Below are 17,996 nucleotides of genomic sequence, written 5' to 3'. Positions count from 1 at the left end.
TATCTTTTGCCACCCCTGGCTGGTTCTTAAATTGACACAACTGGCTGATCACTCAGCTGGGGTAAGGTGGTGTAAACACCCCTTGCTTAGGTATAGTATATCTATATCTAAACCTATATCTGGACACATGTAAACCTGTGAGCCACTCCTATAGTAGGCCTCATCAATCCTGGAGGCTGAGTGCGTGGTTTTATGTGAGATGGAGCTCTAGCATGAGCTGAGCCTGTCTGCAGCTGTCGGGAACAAATCCCTAAGCTGTTTCAGGATAATGCCATACCATATACTATTAAGTGCCTTATAATCCTCGCGGTTATTTAGCAACTTTGGTTTGGCTTTATCAAAACATGTCGTGTAAGGTGTCATACGATTTGGAATACCATCCCCTCGCCAGTTCTGGCGACGGGGATGGCATTCCACCCCTCTAGAGGGGTAAGACATGTTACTTTACTTTAATGCGGTTAATTTCTCCAAAGACCTTAAGATCCACAAAATGGATGCCTCTGCCACAGACAAATGTCTGGACCCCTGCAGTTGACCGAAACTCGACCAAATGGGTCCTGGACAAAGGGTTTCCTGTCACAGGAGGGTGTCACCGCCCTCCAGACAGGAGATAGTGTATTGTAGCAGGGAGGTTTGAAAGAAACCAGACACTGCCTGGGGCGCACAAGGCTGCCCCTTGCATAATCCGGCCAAACCGGTTCTGGGGCACTCCAGCCCTCGTGCCAGGGCGGCCTGGATCAAAGGAAGGGGGTGTATCCACCCACTTCCTGGGTCCCACCCATAGGAGGGGACCTAGCAGGTAATCACGCCCCCCAGATTGGAATAAGAGTGGGAGCAGTGCCAATGCACATCAGATTTCCTGGAAGAAACATTTGAAACGCAATTCTGGACCCTTCGCCCTCCATCTCATCGTGGAAGCCCGAAGAATCTCCCTTGTGGTCAAGGAGTGACCACCCTGCAGCAGCAGGCACCATCCAGCCCTCGACGTCTACTTAGTTGCAGTTCCCGCCGGAACTCGAGCGACTGAGATCGACGAGATCAAGCTTGCCTGCCTTCCAACAGCCCGATCCACAGTCCCTGCAGAGCTGAGACCCGTGGAGGCGACCGGAAGCGTGGGGCACGCCATCTTGAATTGACCACGAGACGCTGACCGTGCAGCCCACGAGTGACCCTCGAAGCTGTGCACCGGGGTTTGAGAAGCCCCCACCCTGAGCTGCTCCTGAGCCGAAGTTCAGCCCTCCACACTCGACGAGTGCTGCGTGGGGCCCTTTGGCTCTATTTGGCTCAACGCGTTGGCCCGGTCACTTGCCAGCTGGCTAGTGGTCCCTGTGCCGACGAACTACCTAAGAAGACTCGTGAATCTGGTTGCTCCAGATCCACACCAGCTCCCCTGAAAAGGAGCCCCGACTCTGACCTTCCTGGTCCGAGTGAGAAGCAATCTTCCGATCCCGCGTGGATTGCTCTTGCCAAGGCTTGGTTGAATGAATGAATGAAATGAAATGCAATTTATAAACGCGCAAACTTAGCCCGGAGGCGTCAAGGCGCCTAACCAAAGAAAATCAAAAAGGCAAATCCAGAGCTAGGGGTAGGCTTTGGCAAATAGCCACGTTTTGAGCATCTTCCTGAAGGCTTGCTTAGTGGGGAGGGATTTAATCTCAGTTGGCAGCGCATTCCACAACTTAGGGGCCAAGGTTGAGAAGGCTCTACCACCCCATTTGGCTCTGCGGACACGGGGGCAGGCCAACAGGGACTTGTTAGCTGAACGCAGAGTTCTAGCAGGGGAATAGGGAACCAACAGTTCCCTCAGGCCTCTAGTCCCCTTTGAAGCCAAAGCCCCATAGATCAAGCAGAGGGACTTAAAGGCAATCCTGGACTCTATCGGGAGCCAGTGCAAGCTTTTCCTTGCAGCTGTAGCCGAAGCCCGCTTGGGTAGATCTAGAACAAATTTTGCTGCAGCATTCTGTACCATTTGGAGTCTCCTTATGAGGCCCTTGTTAATACCCAGAAGTAGGGCATTGCAGTAGTCTAGTCTCGATCCTATTAAAGCAACTACTACTTGCTTTCTGGCTTGAGGGGAGAGATAGAATTTTATCTTCCGGAGGATGTTTATTATGCCCCAGCAGGTAGAGATGGTCCTGTTTACTTGATGACTCATCCCCAGAGTAGGGTCGATCATGACTCCTAGATTCCTGGCCAGGGCGGTGGGTGTAGGGCACTGGCCCAGAGATGGTGGCCACCATTCCGCCGACCAGATGTCATTTTTGCCTCCGAACACCAGAATCTCTGTTTTCTCGCCATTGAGCTTCAATGAATTGCAAATCATCCATTGAGCCACTGCCTCCATGCAAAGTCTGAAGTTGGTGGCAGCCGAGATGGAGGGTTGGGCGAGAGACATCAGGATCTGCGTGTCATCAGCGTAGGATACTACCTCCATCCCAAAAGATCTAATCAGCCTGGCAAGTGGGGTCACATAGATGTTAAAGAGGGTCGGGCTTAAAGCCGACCCCTGAGGGACCCCACACTGCACAGGGTGGGATGGAGATAGAAACTCCCCCAGCATGACTCTCTGTTCTCTCTGGCCAAGGAACGAGGTCAGCAGATTAAGGGCTGACCCCACGACCCCTGACTCCCTCAGACGAGATGTTAGCACTGAGGGAGACAGGGTATCAAACGCAGCCGTGAGATCTAGCAGGATGAGGAGGGACGTCAGGCCCTTATCCACATTTGTGCGAATGTTGTCAAGCACGATGGTGAGGGCCGACTCAGTACTATGCTCTCTCCGAAATCCATGCTGCGAGTGATCTAGGCGGCCAGAGGTTTCCAAGAAAGTTGAGAGATGCTGGTTTAGATGAGTTTCCAGCATCTTTGCGGGGGCTGGAAGCAGCGAAATGGGGCGAAAATTTTTAAGAACACCCGGATCTAAAGTGGCCTTTTTTAGTAGTGGTTTAACCACCGCTCTTTTCCATTGTTGAGGGAAAATACCGTCCTTCATTGCCTGATTCATGAATTCTAAGTAGGTGGGCAGGAGAGACTCCTTGCATTGTTTGAGAACCTTCAAGGGGCACGGGTCTAGGGGGGAGCCTGACCTGGTATTTAACAGAAGTGTATCAAGTTCCTGAAGGGAGAGGGGTGGGAAGCTGGACAAACATCCCTGCAGCAGCTCATTGGGAGAGGTTATAGAGGGGACAGATGAGCACGGTATGGATGGAAGGGCCCTTCTCTGAGACTCTAAGGCCGTATAAATATCCACAATTTTATATTCAAAGAATTGTGCTATGTCATTACAGAGCTGCTGTGAACTCACCACGGGGTCTGGAACCTTCAGTGATGTGAGCGTGTCTACTATCTTAAACAGCTCCTTCGGCGAGGAGAGTGAGGTGGTAAGAGAGGCAAAATACTCCTGTTTGATACTAATCACTTCCATCTTATACTTCTTTAGGAGGATTTTATGTCTCTCCCTTTCTCTCAAATCCCCGCACGCCCTCCAGAGGCGCTCCTGTCTTCGTACACCCTGCCTGAGAATTCTTAGTGATTCACAGAACCACGGTGCCTGTGGACTTTTCCTCGCGGAATAACACAGTGAGGCAGGGGCAAGGTCTTCAATGGCTATTTTAATGGCGGTGTCAAACCTCTCGACCGCAGAGCTAACGTCCTCCTCTGAGGAGATCGCCCCGCTTGGCAGTCTGGGAGCAAGCCTCTCGTTGGTAACACTTCTGAGCTTACGCCTCAGTTCCCTTTTACTAGGATCACTTTCCTTGCTGTTCCCAGTAGTGGTAATTAACTCAATGGGGATGGCATAGTGATCCGACCAGGAAAGAGGTATGGGAGGCTCAGTGGTTAACCTAGGATCATTTGAAAAGACCCCGTCCAGCGTATGGCCAGCCTGATGGGTGGGACCTTTAACTAGCTGTTGCATGCCACAGCCAGAGAAAATATCTAGTAGTGTTAGGGTTTCCTTAGAATCCCGATTTTCTAAGTGGAAATTCAGATCCCCCAGGACAGTAAGGTGCTCGCAGCCAAAATGTGGCTCCAACATGTTGAGCATATGAGGGCCGAAATCTGTTCTATTTCCAGGGGGCCTGTAGATAAGAAAGCCCTTGAACGGTGCAGAGTGTGCTCTGTTTATTGAGAACTGTAGGGCCTGGAAGGCGTCTGGGAAATCGGAAAGAGGCGCAATGTGGCAGGAGAGGTCGTCCTTATGAAGGATACCAAGCCCTCCCCCAATACGACCCACTCTATCCTCCCTCACCAGCGTATAGCCTTCGGGTACCGCTTCAACCAGGTCTGGGCCCGAGGAGTCCTTGGCCCACGTCTCCGTGATGAAGACCCAGGCTGGGTTTCTAGCCAAAACAAAGTCCTTGAAAGCAAGATTGTTCTTGACCAAAGATCTTGCATTCAAAAGGAACCCCTTATCACTCAACCTAGGGGTAACTGTTTTGGCGTTAGGACCCACGGGTGTGGTCATCGAGACCGGAGGCGGCCCTGTGGAGTTGAAGCAGGGGCAAAGGTAGCCGGTAGAGAACAGAAAAAGCTCCGGGGGATGGCTATGATGACATAACAGCTTAGAGGGCCTAAGATTGTTTAGGTCCTGCAGAGAGTATGTAAGCCCCACGAACTCAGCGTTGGTACAACCTGTCTCCCAGCCATCCAGCCCGTCCCTAGCGCGGACGGGCGCAGACGGGCTGGACTCTGGCGTGACTCCGGCGGTACTTCGGCACACACGCCGCGCGCACACGCTGCGCGCTTGCATGTTGAGCCTTTAAAGGGCTCTAGCGAGTCAGCCTGACTGCTAGAGCGCTAACTGGGCTGGCGTCCTAACAGCGTCCCCTACCTACCCCCAAGATGGCGTCGATGTTTGAGGAGAGCGCGAAAACGCGCTGGAGAGGACCCGCTGAAACCGCGGTGAGGGCACAGTCTATAGTGCAAGTAGGTGGGCAGGAATTATAAAAGCACAATTTTAGATCAAACAAAGTTTTTTAGACAGACAACAAACGAGGTGATTAAAATACTAAAAAAGCGCCTAAATGCAACAAGCGCCGCGCGCAGCAAAGGAGAGCCTTAGCAGGCAGATCTCCCTACCACTGACCTTTTTATAATGCTCCTGCTAGCCTCTAGCGAGTCAGCCTGACTGCTAGAGCGCTAACTGGGCTGGCGTCCTAACAGCGTCCCCTACCTACCCCCAAGATGGCGTCGATGTTTGAGGAGAGCGCGAAAACGCGCTGGAGAGGACCCGCTGAAACCGCGGTGAGGGCACAGTCTATAGTGCAAGTAGGTGGGCAGGAATTATAAAAGCACAATTTTAGATCAAACAAAGTTTTTTAGACAGACAACAAACGAGGTGATTAAAATACTAAAAAAGCGCCTAAATGCAACAAGCGCCGCGCGCAGCAAAGGAGAGCCTTAGCAGGCAGATCTCCCTACCACTGACCTTTTTATAATGCTCCTGCTAGCCTCTAGCGAGTCAGCCTGACTGCTAGAGCGCTAACTGGGCTGGCGTCCTAACAGCGTCCCCTACCTACCCCCAAGATGGCGTCGATGTTTGAGGAGAGCGCGAAAACGCGCTGGAGAGGACCCGCTGAAACCGCGGTGAGGGCACAGTCTATAGTGCAAGTAGGTGGGCAGGAATTATAAAAGCACAATTTTAGATCAAACAAAGTTTTTTAGACAGACAACAAACGAGGTGATTAAAATACTAAAAAAGCGCCTAAATGCAACAAGCGCCGCGCGCAGCAAAGGAGAGCCTTAGCAGGCAGATCTCCCTACCACTGACCTTTTTATAATGCTCCTGCTAGCCTCTAGCGAGTCAGCCTGACTGCTAGAGCGCTAACTGGGCTGGCGTCCTAACAGCGTCCCCTACCTACCCCCAAGATGGCGTCGATGTTTGAGGAGAGCGCGAAAACGCGCTGGAGAGGACCCGCTGAAACCGCGGTGAGGGCACAGTCTATAGTGCAAGTAGGTGGGCAGGAATTATAAAAGCACAATTTTAGATCAAACAAAGTTTTTTAGACAGACAACAAACGAGGTGATTAAAATACTAAAAAAGCGCCTAAATGCAACAAGCGCCGCGCGCAGCAAAGGAGAGCCTTAGCTCCAAACTTGAAGCCGACTGCACCGACGGTGAGAGCCTGCGTGGGACAGATCGTGACCTGCTCCTGGACGTCGCAGATGCCCCAGAGCCCACGTGACAGCGGAGAGAAGCTCCTCGACGACCACCTGATTGCGCCCGACATTGCCTGGTTCCGTCCTGGTTCCACCCTGGTCACTGCTGAGTGACCCAGACTCTGTCCCCTCTGCTTTCAGGTACTCTACAACTTGAGTCCACCCTTGGACTCCACCGGACACTTCATCTTTAACCCGCCTGCAGCCCTTTCAGCTTCAAGCACCAAGAGCCTGCGTGTCAAAACCCGACGCCACTTCGACCCTGTGCACCCACTTCCTGTGGGTGAGGTAACTTTGCTCCGCCGGTGTTCCCACACTGGTGCACACCTCTAGGGTCTGTGTGTTAAGTTTTGTTCCTCTAGGTTCAGCGGAAGTGTCCTTAAACTTTAATTCTATGACTTTTACGCACCATTGGTTAACATTGGTGCATGCGTGCGCTTTCCGCACATCTCCCGAATCCCGAGGGTCATTCCCGACTTCAGCATTGCTTGTCCTGACTGCTCCCAGCGATTCCCTAGGCCCTAGGCCTAACCACTGTTCGAGTGGCCTCTCTTATACCACTTGTTTAGTATATGGTTTGAGTGGCCACCCGCCCTCATCCATAATTGTGCAACTTGTATGTTTAAACAGTGCTTTTGATTTAACGCTTGTGCCCCTTTATTCATAAAGAGTACTGGGGATTGTTTTTAGTAATAAACACATATATTTTTATAATATATACTTGTGTGGTGTCCTTTCATTTGGTATTACAGGATTGTATGTGGTACAACAGCTCGCTTAACACGACCTCTTAAGTTAAGCCTTTAGGCTGCTTAGTCCATGCTACCCCTAGGATAGCTTGTCTAATAAGGTTGACTTACAACCAGACACCATAAGGGATTGTTTGGTCAGGTAGTAGGTGGTTCCAGAATTGGAAACATCCCCTACCAGGCCAACTTCTCACATGATGCATTTGTATTTTTTATACTTTTAGAAGCTTATTTCTTGCTTTCCGTTGTTTTTTCCTCTGTCTTTTTGATAGATGAACGTCCGGAGCTGCATCTGTCATTGTTGATTGTGTCGAGCATAGTTTTATCACTTCTTGATCTTTTGTTTTATCATCTATTTTTTCTTTAACAACAACTGTATTGTCTTTACATTTTATTGTACCTTTAGAGGGGCAGTCAGTCTTGATGGTTTGAATTCCCTCATTAGGAAAATTCACTTTTACATCGTCAATTATTGTTTTTTAAATATCCGAAATGGTAGCTAGTTTGTTAATTAGTGGGCACAACTACACTCTGCATTCTTAGATATTGGCTGGGATTGTGCCCTTACTATTAGATTATTTTGCGTTGTTATCTTCTGCTCAATTTCGGTAACAGAGGATGCCATAGCGCTCGATCTATTTGGACCTCCTTTTTGTTGGACTGATATGTTAAAGCTTCCAGAGTTAATTGCGAGGTTTTGAAGAATAAATCCCAAATTGCTCCTGCGTTCCCACTTCCTGGTACCTGAGTACCTGGGCTATGATGTTGCCCATTTATGAATGATAGGTCCTTATACTCCTCTTTTTGTTGTCCTTGAAAATCATGTCCTCGTCACAAGAATTAATGAATTGTGGACTGCTATTGAAAACGTCTTTTTGATACGGAGTACTCCAACGCTGCAGAGGTTCTGGGTTGCTGTTGTATTCGTCCTTATTAATTTGAGATCCGTTATTTTGATTACATTTCGGCTGGTCCTGTTTTTACCTGAATTTCTTTTAGACGAGTAAGATCTGATTTCAGTGGGGTATTGGCTTCCCTTATGATTTTCACCCCACCATTTAGTTCATTTGGAGCTTCTTGCTCTCGTTGATTTATTTGGCCCAAATTAGATGGTTTCCCTATACCGTTAGCTTTTCTGATTTTTACTTGCACTTCTATTGGCATTGGCTGCCTAGTTGGTAGTAAGTGCTGAGTATCTCCCATTGTTAGATTTGTGCATTTTGTGTCCTTTTGTTGTGAATGACCAGTAAGTGGAATAGTTAACATTTCTAGGTCCATTATTTGACCCCAGTGGTTGACTTGGTCCTTAGTTGAATTTGACATTCGTTCGACTTCAGCTTCAGACTCAGGGTGGCCTCGTTCACTTACTCCTTGCTTAGGGGATATAATATTTGTTCTACTCAGTGGTTTAATTGGAGTTTGAAGAACACATGGGTTAGTTAGCAATGTTAGCATAGCACCAGTTGGATCTTTCATAAAATCAAACTTTGACAGCTACTTTCCCAGTTCCCCAATGGACTATATGTCACCTGTCTGTTTTATTTTAAACATATTTAATATTAGTGTTTGTTGTATTTTTCTTTACCTTTTGATAGGAGGGAAAGGTGGCCGCTCCTTTCCTGACCTCATAATACACCCTCTAAGGTGAAGAAGTCTTGCTTCTTTCAGAGAATCAAACGGGCCAGTGACAAGACCAAACGGTGCTTTGATAGGACAAAAACACCACCAAACACCTCCAAGGGAAAACACCCCCAAAGCACATCTCAGTACAGAATCCGTCGGTGCTGCTGGTTACTTATTTAATGAACTAATTAATCAATCAATTGATTAATATCCGGGCTCCGGGTAGGGCTGTAGTCTAGGCATGCATAGTAAATCAGGGGTCGAGGGGTGCTTTAACAGGGTCAAAGTCTATTGTCACTTTCCCCTTTGCATAATTTCTCAGATTTTGTATTACAGACTTGTTACAGACTCCAATGGCTCAGCGACTTACGGACGGATCAACCTTAACTACTCGCCACATGCCACACACCTCTTGCCACTTGTCACTCACCGCTCACTGTTCATTGCTTGTTCGTTGCTATTCATCCCTGTCAAGAGTACAAGGGAGAATGCTGGCAATTGTTCAAGGGCAAGAGCGGGATCCAGAGCCAGTCCCTCTACAGACGGCAGATGTAGGCACTTCCCTCCACTCCTCTGCTCAGCTCTGCTCTGCTCAATGCTTTGTGTATACATAAAATCAGGCGGCAGTTCCCTGAGTTCTGAGGAATGATTGAAGCGTGTGATGTCAGACCATAGATGCGTCCATTCCTCATCGGAAATAGGACGGTGAATTAAGTCTTCCCACATAGACATATACCGGGGGCGTGGGGAAAGCACTGTTTTAAGGAGGAAGCTATAGATAAATGAGATCACCCCTTTCATGTTAGCAGTCTTGGTGAGAAAGGCCTCAAATTTTGTGAGAGGTGGAGTAGCAGCCTCCCATATCTGAGGTGTGAGGGCCCAGTGCATCAATTGGATATACTGATATCTTTACGTGTTCTTCAATTCAAAGTGCCTTTGACATTGATCAAAAGTAAGGGGATCGAAATTGTGGAACAAATGTATTAGAGCTAAGCAGCCTCCCCTTCTCCGGGCATCAAAGGGTCCCTTATGTTGGGCCGGGGGGAAAGTTGGATTGAAATGGATTGGAGTGAATGCGGATGGAAAAGGAGTCCATACTTTAAGAGTGGTGCGTGTGGGGCAGCTAAGGTCACCCTGGCAGCCGCCTGGAAGAGAAGGGAGGCTCCAACTATTTCCCTATGGCACTCGCGTCTTTGGAGACTGCTTAGTCTAAACCGTATGGCTGATATTTTCAGGGATAATTATAAGAATTTCGAATTTAAATGGGGCCCCCTTGTCTCCTTCCTCTCCCAGGGCCGTCCGTCTGCGGTGTGTCCCTCCACCATCAGAGCCCGCCACCTCTTCCAGTTTTGATCACAATCCCAGTGTCGACCAACCTCTCGTTAGTATGAACACACCGCCACCACGGGTGGGGTGGAGGGTGGATTTTTTTCTTTTTTTTTTTCTTTGTTCCTTGTTAGAATCATAATTACTTATCCCATGTTAAGATGCGTTTGTCCACGCTTTTTGGCTATTCCGCATACAACACCTCGGTGGAGCAACCTGGAGAAATTACCGTTACAGAAGCCCGTTAAGTTTTCTTTAGACCTATCTGCAGGCTTAGCAAAGTTGCATGATCTTCTTTTTTTATCTTTCTATCTCATCTCCGGGGCACTTAGAAGCTGTATCTTTCATTTGGCTTATCTAATAAGAGGAGGAGCTGGTTTATATATTTTTTTTTGTTTGAGTTTTTATATAGCGCGAACTTGAACCGATTAGGTTATCAGAGCGCTTTACATAGCACCAGTTACGTTACATAAGGACACACATTCATTTTTGATAGGCACGGGGAGATTAAGTGATTTGCCCAGAATCACAGGATGTTTTAGCGACATTACCGAGACTCGAACCCAGTTCCCCAGACTTTCTGATCCCCTGCGTGGGACCAAGTGATGATGTAATTTATGCCTGTGGACTGTGGAAAAAAAATGAATGACCACATTTTTGACATAAATAAGGTGGCAGGCTAAAGGCTCCTCTGTGCCTTGCAGCAGCCGCCGCACGAGCAGCACCACAAGCGCCTTAGCACCGCGGTGCCGGTAGCGTCCGTTCGTGCCCCCAAAGCAGATCCGTAGAACTTAATGAGCCTGTATAACAGGACGCGGGTGAAGCAGGAACCGGTCACAAAACAAACCCTGGCAGTCGTCCCAGGCTCCGCTCCGCTTGCTCGTCAACTCCTCTTCGGCTCGGCCCCTCGGCTCTAATCGATACGCTCTGCACTCAACGCCGAATCACAGGCCGACAACAACTGTGAACACCAACAGAGGGAAGAATTGTGTGTTTCCCCCAGTTAGTGAAAAAAACCCAGCATAAGCATTGGCTGCTTCTGCTGCACCCAGAGTCTTGTGCGTCTTTTCAGTCTAATTTTTCTGTCTGGAAAAAGATTGTGTCCTGGTTTTCTGCACCCAGTAAATCCAGGTGCAGAAAAACCTAACAACTGATAATCAAGTGGAATAAAATGAACACATGAAAGTACGCCTTCATTTCATTGCCCTTGATTCACACTCTGGACCAAAGTTGAGGGATAGGTCTAGGCATAGTCCTCGCAGCACACAATAGATTTGCTTGAGGCAGAGGCCAAAACTCAAAAGTCAGGAAACCAGATACAAGTAGGTGGTAACTCAGGGCAGGGGAAAACGCCTGTTGTCCGTAGAGGAGCCATTCCCGTCCCAGAAATCTGCATTACAAATTAATTAATAGTGTATATTTTTTAATATCTGTTTGGTGCCAGTCCATATGACTTTCATATCTGCCTTTGGGATTCTATGTTGCAACTTTATAGGGTAAATGTATCCTTTGTGAGCTTAATAAAATGTTAAAAATTCTACAAATCCTCACTCCTACATCCAAGTACTCTCTTGCTACCATTCTGCACTCTGCTCTGTCTGAAAAACAGCTCAGCATTTTCAAAATTCTGCATTGATTTGGCTTGTAAATTATATTTTTGGAAATGCACATGTATTAACTATTTAATTTTAATACTATAGGTGATTGAAATTACGGACGAAGAAAGCAAGATTTAGCACTAAGCAACTGAATGTCAGTGCCATAAGAAGGATTATTTTAAAAAACTGAAGGACATCCGGCATTCTACGTTTAAACAATTTCCAAAAATCTAAGTGTGGCGAGGAAAGTACTATACCTGTAAGTGAAGTCTCTAATTTTGCATTTCATTAACCCAGAGCAAAGCCATATCTGTGCACACAGCATCAGAAATAATGTAGAAAGACCGCTTCAGCATCCTCATCTGAAATATTATCAGAAAGACACATTGCCTCAGCATGACAGAATAACGTTCATCTAAAGCATCATGTAATTCCAGAGAGGAAACACACACTGCATAAAAGAAAGTTACAACTAAAGGTTTCTTCTGGATACCATCAAAGAAAAGACACTGAAAGAAGACTCCGAAGCTGACACGTTAACAACTAAAAGATTGGAAAATCACCTTTGTTCAACAACCGTTTTTACAGTTACGCAAGTTTGAGACTATCTGCTTCGGGATATAACACCTCGACCCACTCTGCTCACTCTTGCGAATACCTTAAAAATTCACCACTTTATTGTGTTAATGACCATCTCAGATTGTTTCCTTTTTATTGTGTACTGTTCTGTAATTCTATGTAAATCGCCTCAACATTATCTGTTGTGCAAGAGTGATATGTACAACTGTTAAATATAAAAATGGATTAAAGGATCACCGTTGCACTATAGGTAATGTAAATAAATCCTCATCTTCAAAACTACAATCCTTAACCTTACACCAAACATAGAAAGGGTAAAAGGAACTGATGTTCTGCGACTGGTGATCCACAATAGTACTGTGCACGTTCAAACGCCCTCAGTTACTGCCATTACATCAGTGCAAAAAGGTTTCAGGCGTAAATCTTATCTCACTGAGCATATGAGAATCCACACTGGGGAAAAACCTTATCAGTGCTCTGAATGCCAGAAAAGCTTTAGAGTCAAAGCGAGTCTATATCAACATGCATTAACCCACTCTATGGAAAAACCTTACCAGTGCGCTGAATGTCAGAAAAGGTTCAACCAAAAATGTTATCTCACTGAACATATGAGAATCCACTCTGGGGAAAAACCTTACCAGTGCTCTGAATGCCCAAAATATTTCAAACTTAAATCACTTCTAACTGCACATGTGAGATTCCACACTGGGGAAAAACCTTATCAGTGCTCTGAATGCCAGAGATGTTTCAGTGACAAAATGAGACTCACTAAACATACAAGGACCCACACTTGGGTAAAACGTTATCGGTGCACTGAATGTGACAAATGTTTCAGTGAAAAAAGCAGTCTCACTCAGCACATAAGAACCCACACTGGGGAAAAACCTTATCAGTGCTCTGAATGCCAGAAATGTTTCATTCAAAAAAGCAGTCTCACACGGCACATAAGAACCCACACTGGGGAAAAACCTTATCAGTGCCCTGAATGCCCAAAAGATTTCAAACTTAAATCACATATAACTGAACATGTGAGAGTACACACTGGGGAAAAACCTTATCAGTGCTCTGAATGCCAGACATGCTTCAGTTTAAAAAGTAGTCTCACACGGCACATAAGAATCCACACTGGGGAAAAACCTTATCAGTGCTCTGAATGCCAGAAAAGCTTTAGAGTCAAAGCGAGTCTATATCAACATGCATTAACCCACTCTATGGAAAAACCTTACCAGTGCGCTGAATGCCAGAAAAGGTTTTGTAACAAACCGAGTCTATCTCGACATGCATTAACCCACTCTGTGGAACAACCTTACCAGTGCGCTGAATGCCCAAAAAGTTTCAACCAAAAATGTCATCTCACTGAACATATGAGAATCCACACTGGGGAAAAACGTTATCGGTGCACTGAATGTGACAAATGTTTCAGTGAAAAAAGCAGTCTCACTCAGCATATAAGAACCCACACTGGGGAAAAACCTTATCAGTGCTCTGAATGCCAGAAATGTTTCAGAGTCAAAATCCGTCTCACTCAGCATATAAGAACCCACACTGGGGAAAAACCTTATCAGTGCTCTGAATGCCAGAAATGTTTCATTCAAAAAAGCTGTCTCACACGGCACATAAGAACCCACACTGGGGAAAAACCTTATCAGTGCCCTGAATGCCCAAAAGATTTCAAACTTAAATCACATATAACTGAACATGTGAGATTCCACACTGGGGAAAAACCTTATCAGTGCTCTGAATGCCAGACATGCTTCAGTTTAAAAAGTAGTCTCACACGGCACATAAGAATCCACACTGGGGAAAAACCTTATCAGTGCTCTGAATGCCAGAAATGTTTCAGTATAAAAAGTAGTCTCACTCTGCATACAAGAACCCACACTGGGGAAAAAACTTATCAGTGCTCTGAACGCCCAAAAGATTTCAAACTTAAATCACTTCTAACTGCACATGTGAGATTCCACACTGGGGAAAAACCTTATCAGTGCTCTGAATGCCAGAGATGTTTCAGTGACAAAATGAGACTCACTAAACATACAAGGACCCACACTTGGGTAAAACGTTATCGGTGCACTGAATGTGACAAATGTTTCAGTGAAAAAAGTAGTCTCACTCCGCATATAAGAACCCACACTGGGGAAAAACCTTATCAGTGCTCTGAATGCCAGAAATGTTTCAGAGTCAAAATCCGTCTCACTCAGCATATAAGAACCCACACTTGGGTAAAACGTTATCGGTGCACTGAATGTGACAAATGTTTCAGTGAAAAAAGTAGTCTCACTCCGCATATAAGAACCCACACTGGGGAAAAACCTTATCAGTGCTCCGAATGCCAAAAATGTTTCAGCCAAAAATCTCATCTCACTGAACATGTGAGAATCCACACTGGTGAATTAAATTATCAGTGCTCTAAATGTCAGAAAAGATTCAGAGGTAGAGATGGTTACAAGCGCCATAAGAAAACACACTGTAGGAAGGTGGATATCTGACTATGGTTACCCCCAACTTTTTGCCTAGTGTTTAGCTGGTTTTCGACTTAGCCTGGGCCCTGAATAGCAGGATCCCAGGCCAACTATCGGCTCTCTCCTTAAAATGGACTCCATGTACCTTAGGTACATACACAATTGGATATTGGTTCACCTTATGAGTCCCTGTATAGTGTACCCTAGGTACTCAGGGCATAGGTGCAACCAAGGCCTACCAGGGGCTGCAGCATGTATTATGCCACACCTGGCTGGCCACCCAGACACAACTGGCTTTTCACTCAGCTGGGGCAAGGTTGTGTAATCACCCCTTGCTTAGGTGTAGTATTCCTATACCTACATACATATAGACACATAGTAACCTATAAGTCACTCCTATGGCAGGCCTTAACAATCCTGAAGGCAGAGTGCTTGGTTATATGTGAGATGGTGCTCTAGCATGAGCTGAGCCTGTCTGCAGCGTTCGGAACTGCTTCCTTATAGCTGTTCTATGATATTGCCAAACCATATACTCTTAAGTGCATTATAATCCTCGCGGTTAATGCTAACTTTGGTTTGGCTTTATCGAAACATGTCGTGTAAGGTATCATACACTTTGGAATACTACCCCCTCGCCAATTCTGGCGACGGGGGTAGCATTCCGCCCTTCTAGAGGGAGAAGACATGTTAGTTCTGACGATCACGGTTAAAGTTAACCAGAGCCCCAGCGTTACAAAATGGACACTGCTGCCCCAGACACAAGTCTGACCTTCTGCTGCTGGGAGTCCTTCCAGCGAGGGAGGCCTGGACAATAGGTTTCCTGCCTGGAGAGGTGCGAGCACCGCCCCAGACAGGAGTTTGTGTATTAGGACAGGGAGGGTTGAAAAGAAACACACTGCCTGGAGCACTCTAGGTGCTCCATGCATACCCCAGTTCAAACCGGTTGCTGGGGCACCCCTGCCCCAGCTCTGGCGCGAAACTGGACAAAGGAAAGGGGGTGTAACCACCCCCCTTCCTGGTCCCACCCATAGGAGGGACCTAGTAGGTAAACCAGCCCACTTTAGTTGTATAAAGATAGGAGCTGACACAGGAGACTTTAGATTAATCCTGGAATCGAACTGAAGACGAAACTCTGGACCCTTCGACATTCACCTAAGCTGAAGACTGAAGAATCTCCCTTGTGGCCAAGGAGTGACCACCCTGGGCAACCAGGCACCATCCAGCAACTTGACGGCTTGCTTTGCCCCCGTTCCCGCCGGAACCCAAGCTCATAGCCTGACAAGATCCTGACTCCCTGAGCCCTCTGACCCCACTGCACGACTCCAGCACAGATGAGCACCTGGACGGCGTTGGACCTCGTGGACCGGACATCTTGAAAAGTCCTTCTTTTTGCTACCAGCGCAGCTCCTGAGGCATCCTCGAAGCTGTGCACTGGGGACCGAGACACCCCGACAATGAGCACCACCTGCACCGAAGATCAGCCCTCCACACTCCACGTGTTCTGCGTGGGGCCCTTCTGCTTGTGTTCTACTCAACGCGTTGTCCCGGTTGCTGGCCAGTTGGCTAGTAGCCCTGTGACGACAATCCTTTAAGAAATCCATCGCTGGTCTGGTTGTTCCAGACTGGCACTTGCTTCCCTGAAAAGGTGAAGTACCTCAGACCCTCCTGGTCTGCACCAGAAGCCTTTTGTGTATCCTGCGTGGGTTGCCTTTGCTTAGGCTTGTTGGCTCCGATCTTGAAGTCGACCCCTCCTTCTGCGAAAACCTTCGTGGGACAGCTCCTCTCCAGCGCCTGGTCGTCCTCGACACCTCCTGGTCCGCGTGGCTGCAGAGACCAGCTTCACGACAGCACCTGATTGCTCCTCAACGACGTCTGGTTGCTTCCTGATTCCACCCGGTCACTGGCTAGTGACCTAGACTCTGTCCCCTCTGCTTTCAGGTCCTTCTTCAACTTCGATCCACCCTTGGATCCACCCGGACATCTTCCTCCTGGTCGCCTGCAGCATCTTTCTTCACGGCTCCATTGGAATCAATGGCGAAACCAGACACACTTTGACACCTATGCACCCGCAGCCCGTCGGTGAGGTAACGCGAGTACTTCGGTGCTCCTGTAGGGATTGACTATCCTAGTGTCCAGATTTGCTTGTAGTTTCCTCCTATCTAAACCGGAAGTGTCCTAAAACTATAATTACTTACCTTTTAAGTTCCCATAGACTTTCTATTGACTCCCGCGTGAGTGTTCCAACTCTGCACGCGCCGCCTGTGGGCCTCCTACTACTAACCTAAGGGTCAGATAGTGTAGCCCCAGCGATTCCCTAGGCCTTCTCCTTTCACCAGTCGTGGTTCTTATACCACTTACTTAGTATATGGTTTTACGCGCCCCTAGGGCCTAACTGTAAATTGTGCTATTTAAAGTATTTCTAAGTGTAACTTGTTATGTGCTTTTGCCTCTGTCCTCATAAAGAGTTCAGAGGAGTGGGTTAGTGAATAAATACATATATATTTTATATATATCCTGTGTGGTGCCCCTTTCATTTGGTATTCAAGGGGTTACATATGGTAAAACAGCTGGCTTTACACGCCCTCTAGAGTTATAGCCTAAGACTGCTCTGTCCATGCTACCCCTAGGATAGCTGGTCTATAGAGTGTCACGTGTTTGTAATTATACCTTCACACTGTGTTAAGTTAGCATGACCGTTTTACAAGTTAAACACCATTTTCCTTTTCTGCTGCCTCTGCACACGGCACATTATGTTATTACAGCTTTTCGCCCAGTTGCATATTTTGCTTGACGTGAGAATAACAAGGTTTGCTTGATAATCTATGTCTGTACAGTGAGTGCCGAGGCCGTCAAGGTTTTTCAACACAGTGCTTGTTGTTCGAGTTGATCAGGGCACGGTCTAGACATAACACATATGCAGCTGTGACCAACTTTGGGTTTGAGCGGGTTTAATAATGCACTGCACAGAGAAGTAAAACACACTTGATGGAGATTCGTATGCTGAGTGTTGGTGCAGGAGATGATGTGATCCGTTTCTGCTAAGACCAAGAGGTATGGGTCTGCCCTTCTAAACCCAAAAGAGACCTTCTTTAGATATAATATAATATACTGGCTAGGGAGGGTAAACTTACGTTTAATGTCACCTTTTACTATTAGCATTTTGACATGCTTTCTCCTTTTGTATTTTATGGAATAGTAACAATGCTGATAACCTTGTTCTTGATAATATGTTTCCTTGTATTATCTAAGACACTGTGCTTGAGAACACAGCATTAGAAATAAACATTTCAAAATTGCACGTGTCTTCATTTACTCCTCGTTCTGGACTGATGTGTGTATGACGAAAGAGTGTTCATTTATTCCACTTTACCTGAGGTGTTCTGAGTTCATGTTCTGGGTTGTCTAATCATTGGGGATGAGAAAGAACCAATGAGACATTGATTGCTAGTCTGGTAGGGGATTTTGGATACTGAGGTGAGTTTTTGGCACACCCTCATTCA

The 17,996-nt window shown here is 46.9% G+C and overlaps 1 protein-coding gene across 1 annotated transcript in view; it reads left to right on the top strand.

Annotated features, from left to right (window-relative positions):
• The window catches only part of LOC144805633 (uncharacterized), a 90,586-nt gene that overhangs the window by 40,648 nt on the left and 31,942 nt on the right, over nt 1–17,996 (top strand). Inside the window, exon 3 of the mRNA XM_078672153.1 lies at nt 11,558–13,934. Within this exon, the coding sequence (XP_078528279.1) occupies nt 12,475–13,934 (1,460 nt within the window). The 5' untranslated portion in view covers nt 11,558–12,474. The remainder of the gene's footprint in view (nt 1–11,557; nt 13,935–17,996) is intronic.

Source organism: Lissotriton helveticus (genome assembly GCF_964261635.1).
Source record: "Lissotriton helveticus chromosome 1_1 unlocalized genomic scaffold, aLisHel1.1 SUPER_1_unloc_17, whole genome shotgun sequence".
NCBI classification, from domain to species: domain Eukaryota; kingdom Metazoa; phylum Chordata; class Amphibia; order Caudata; family Salamandridae; genus Lissotriton; species Lissotriton helveticus.
Note: the sequence above shows the minus strand (reverse complement) of the source record. Positions and strands in the feature narration are given on the sequence as shown.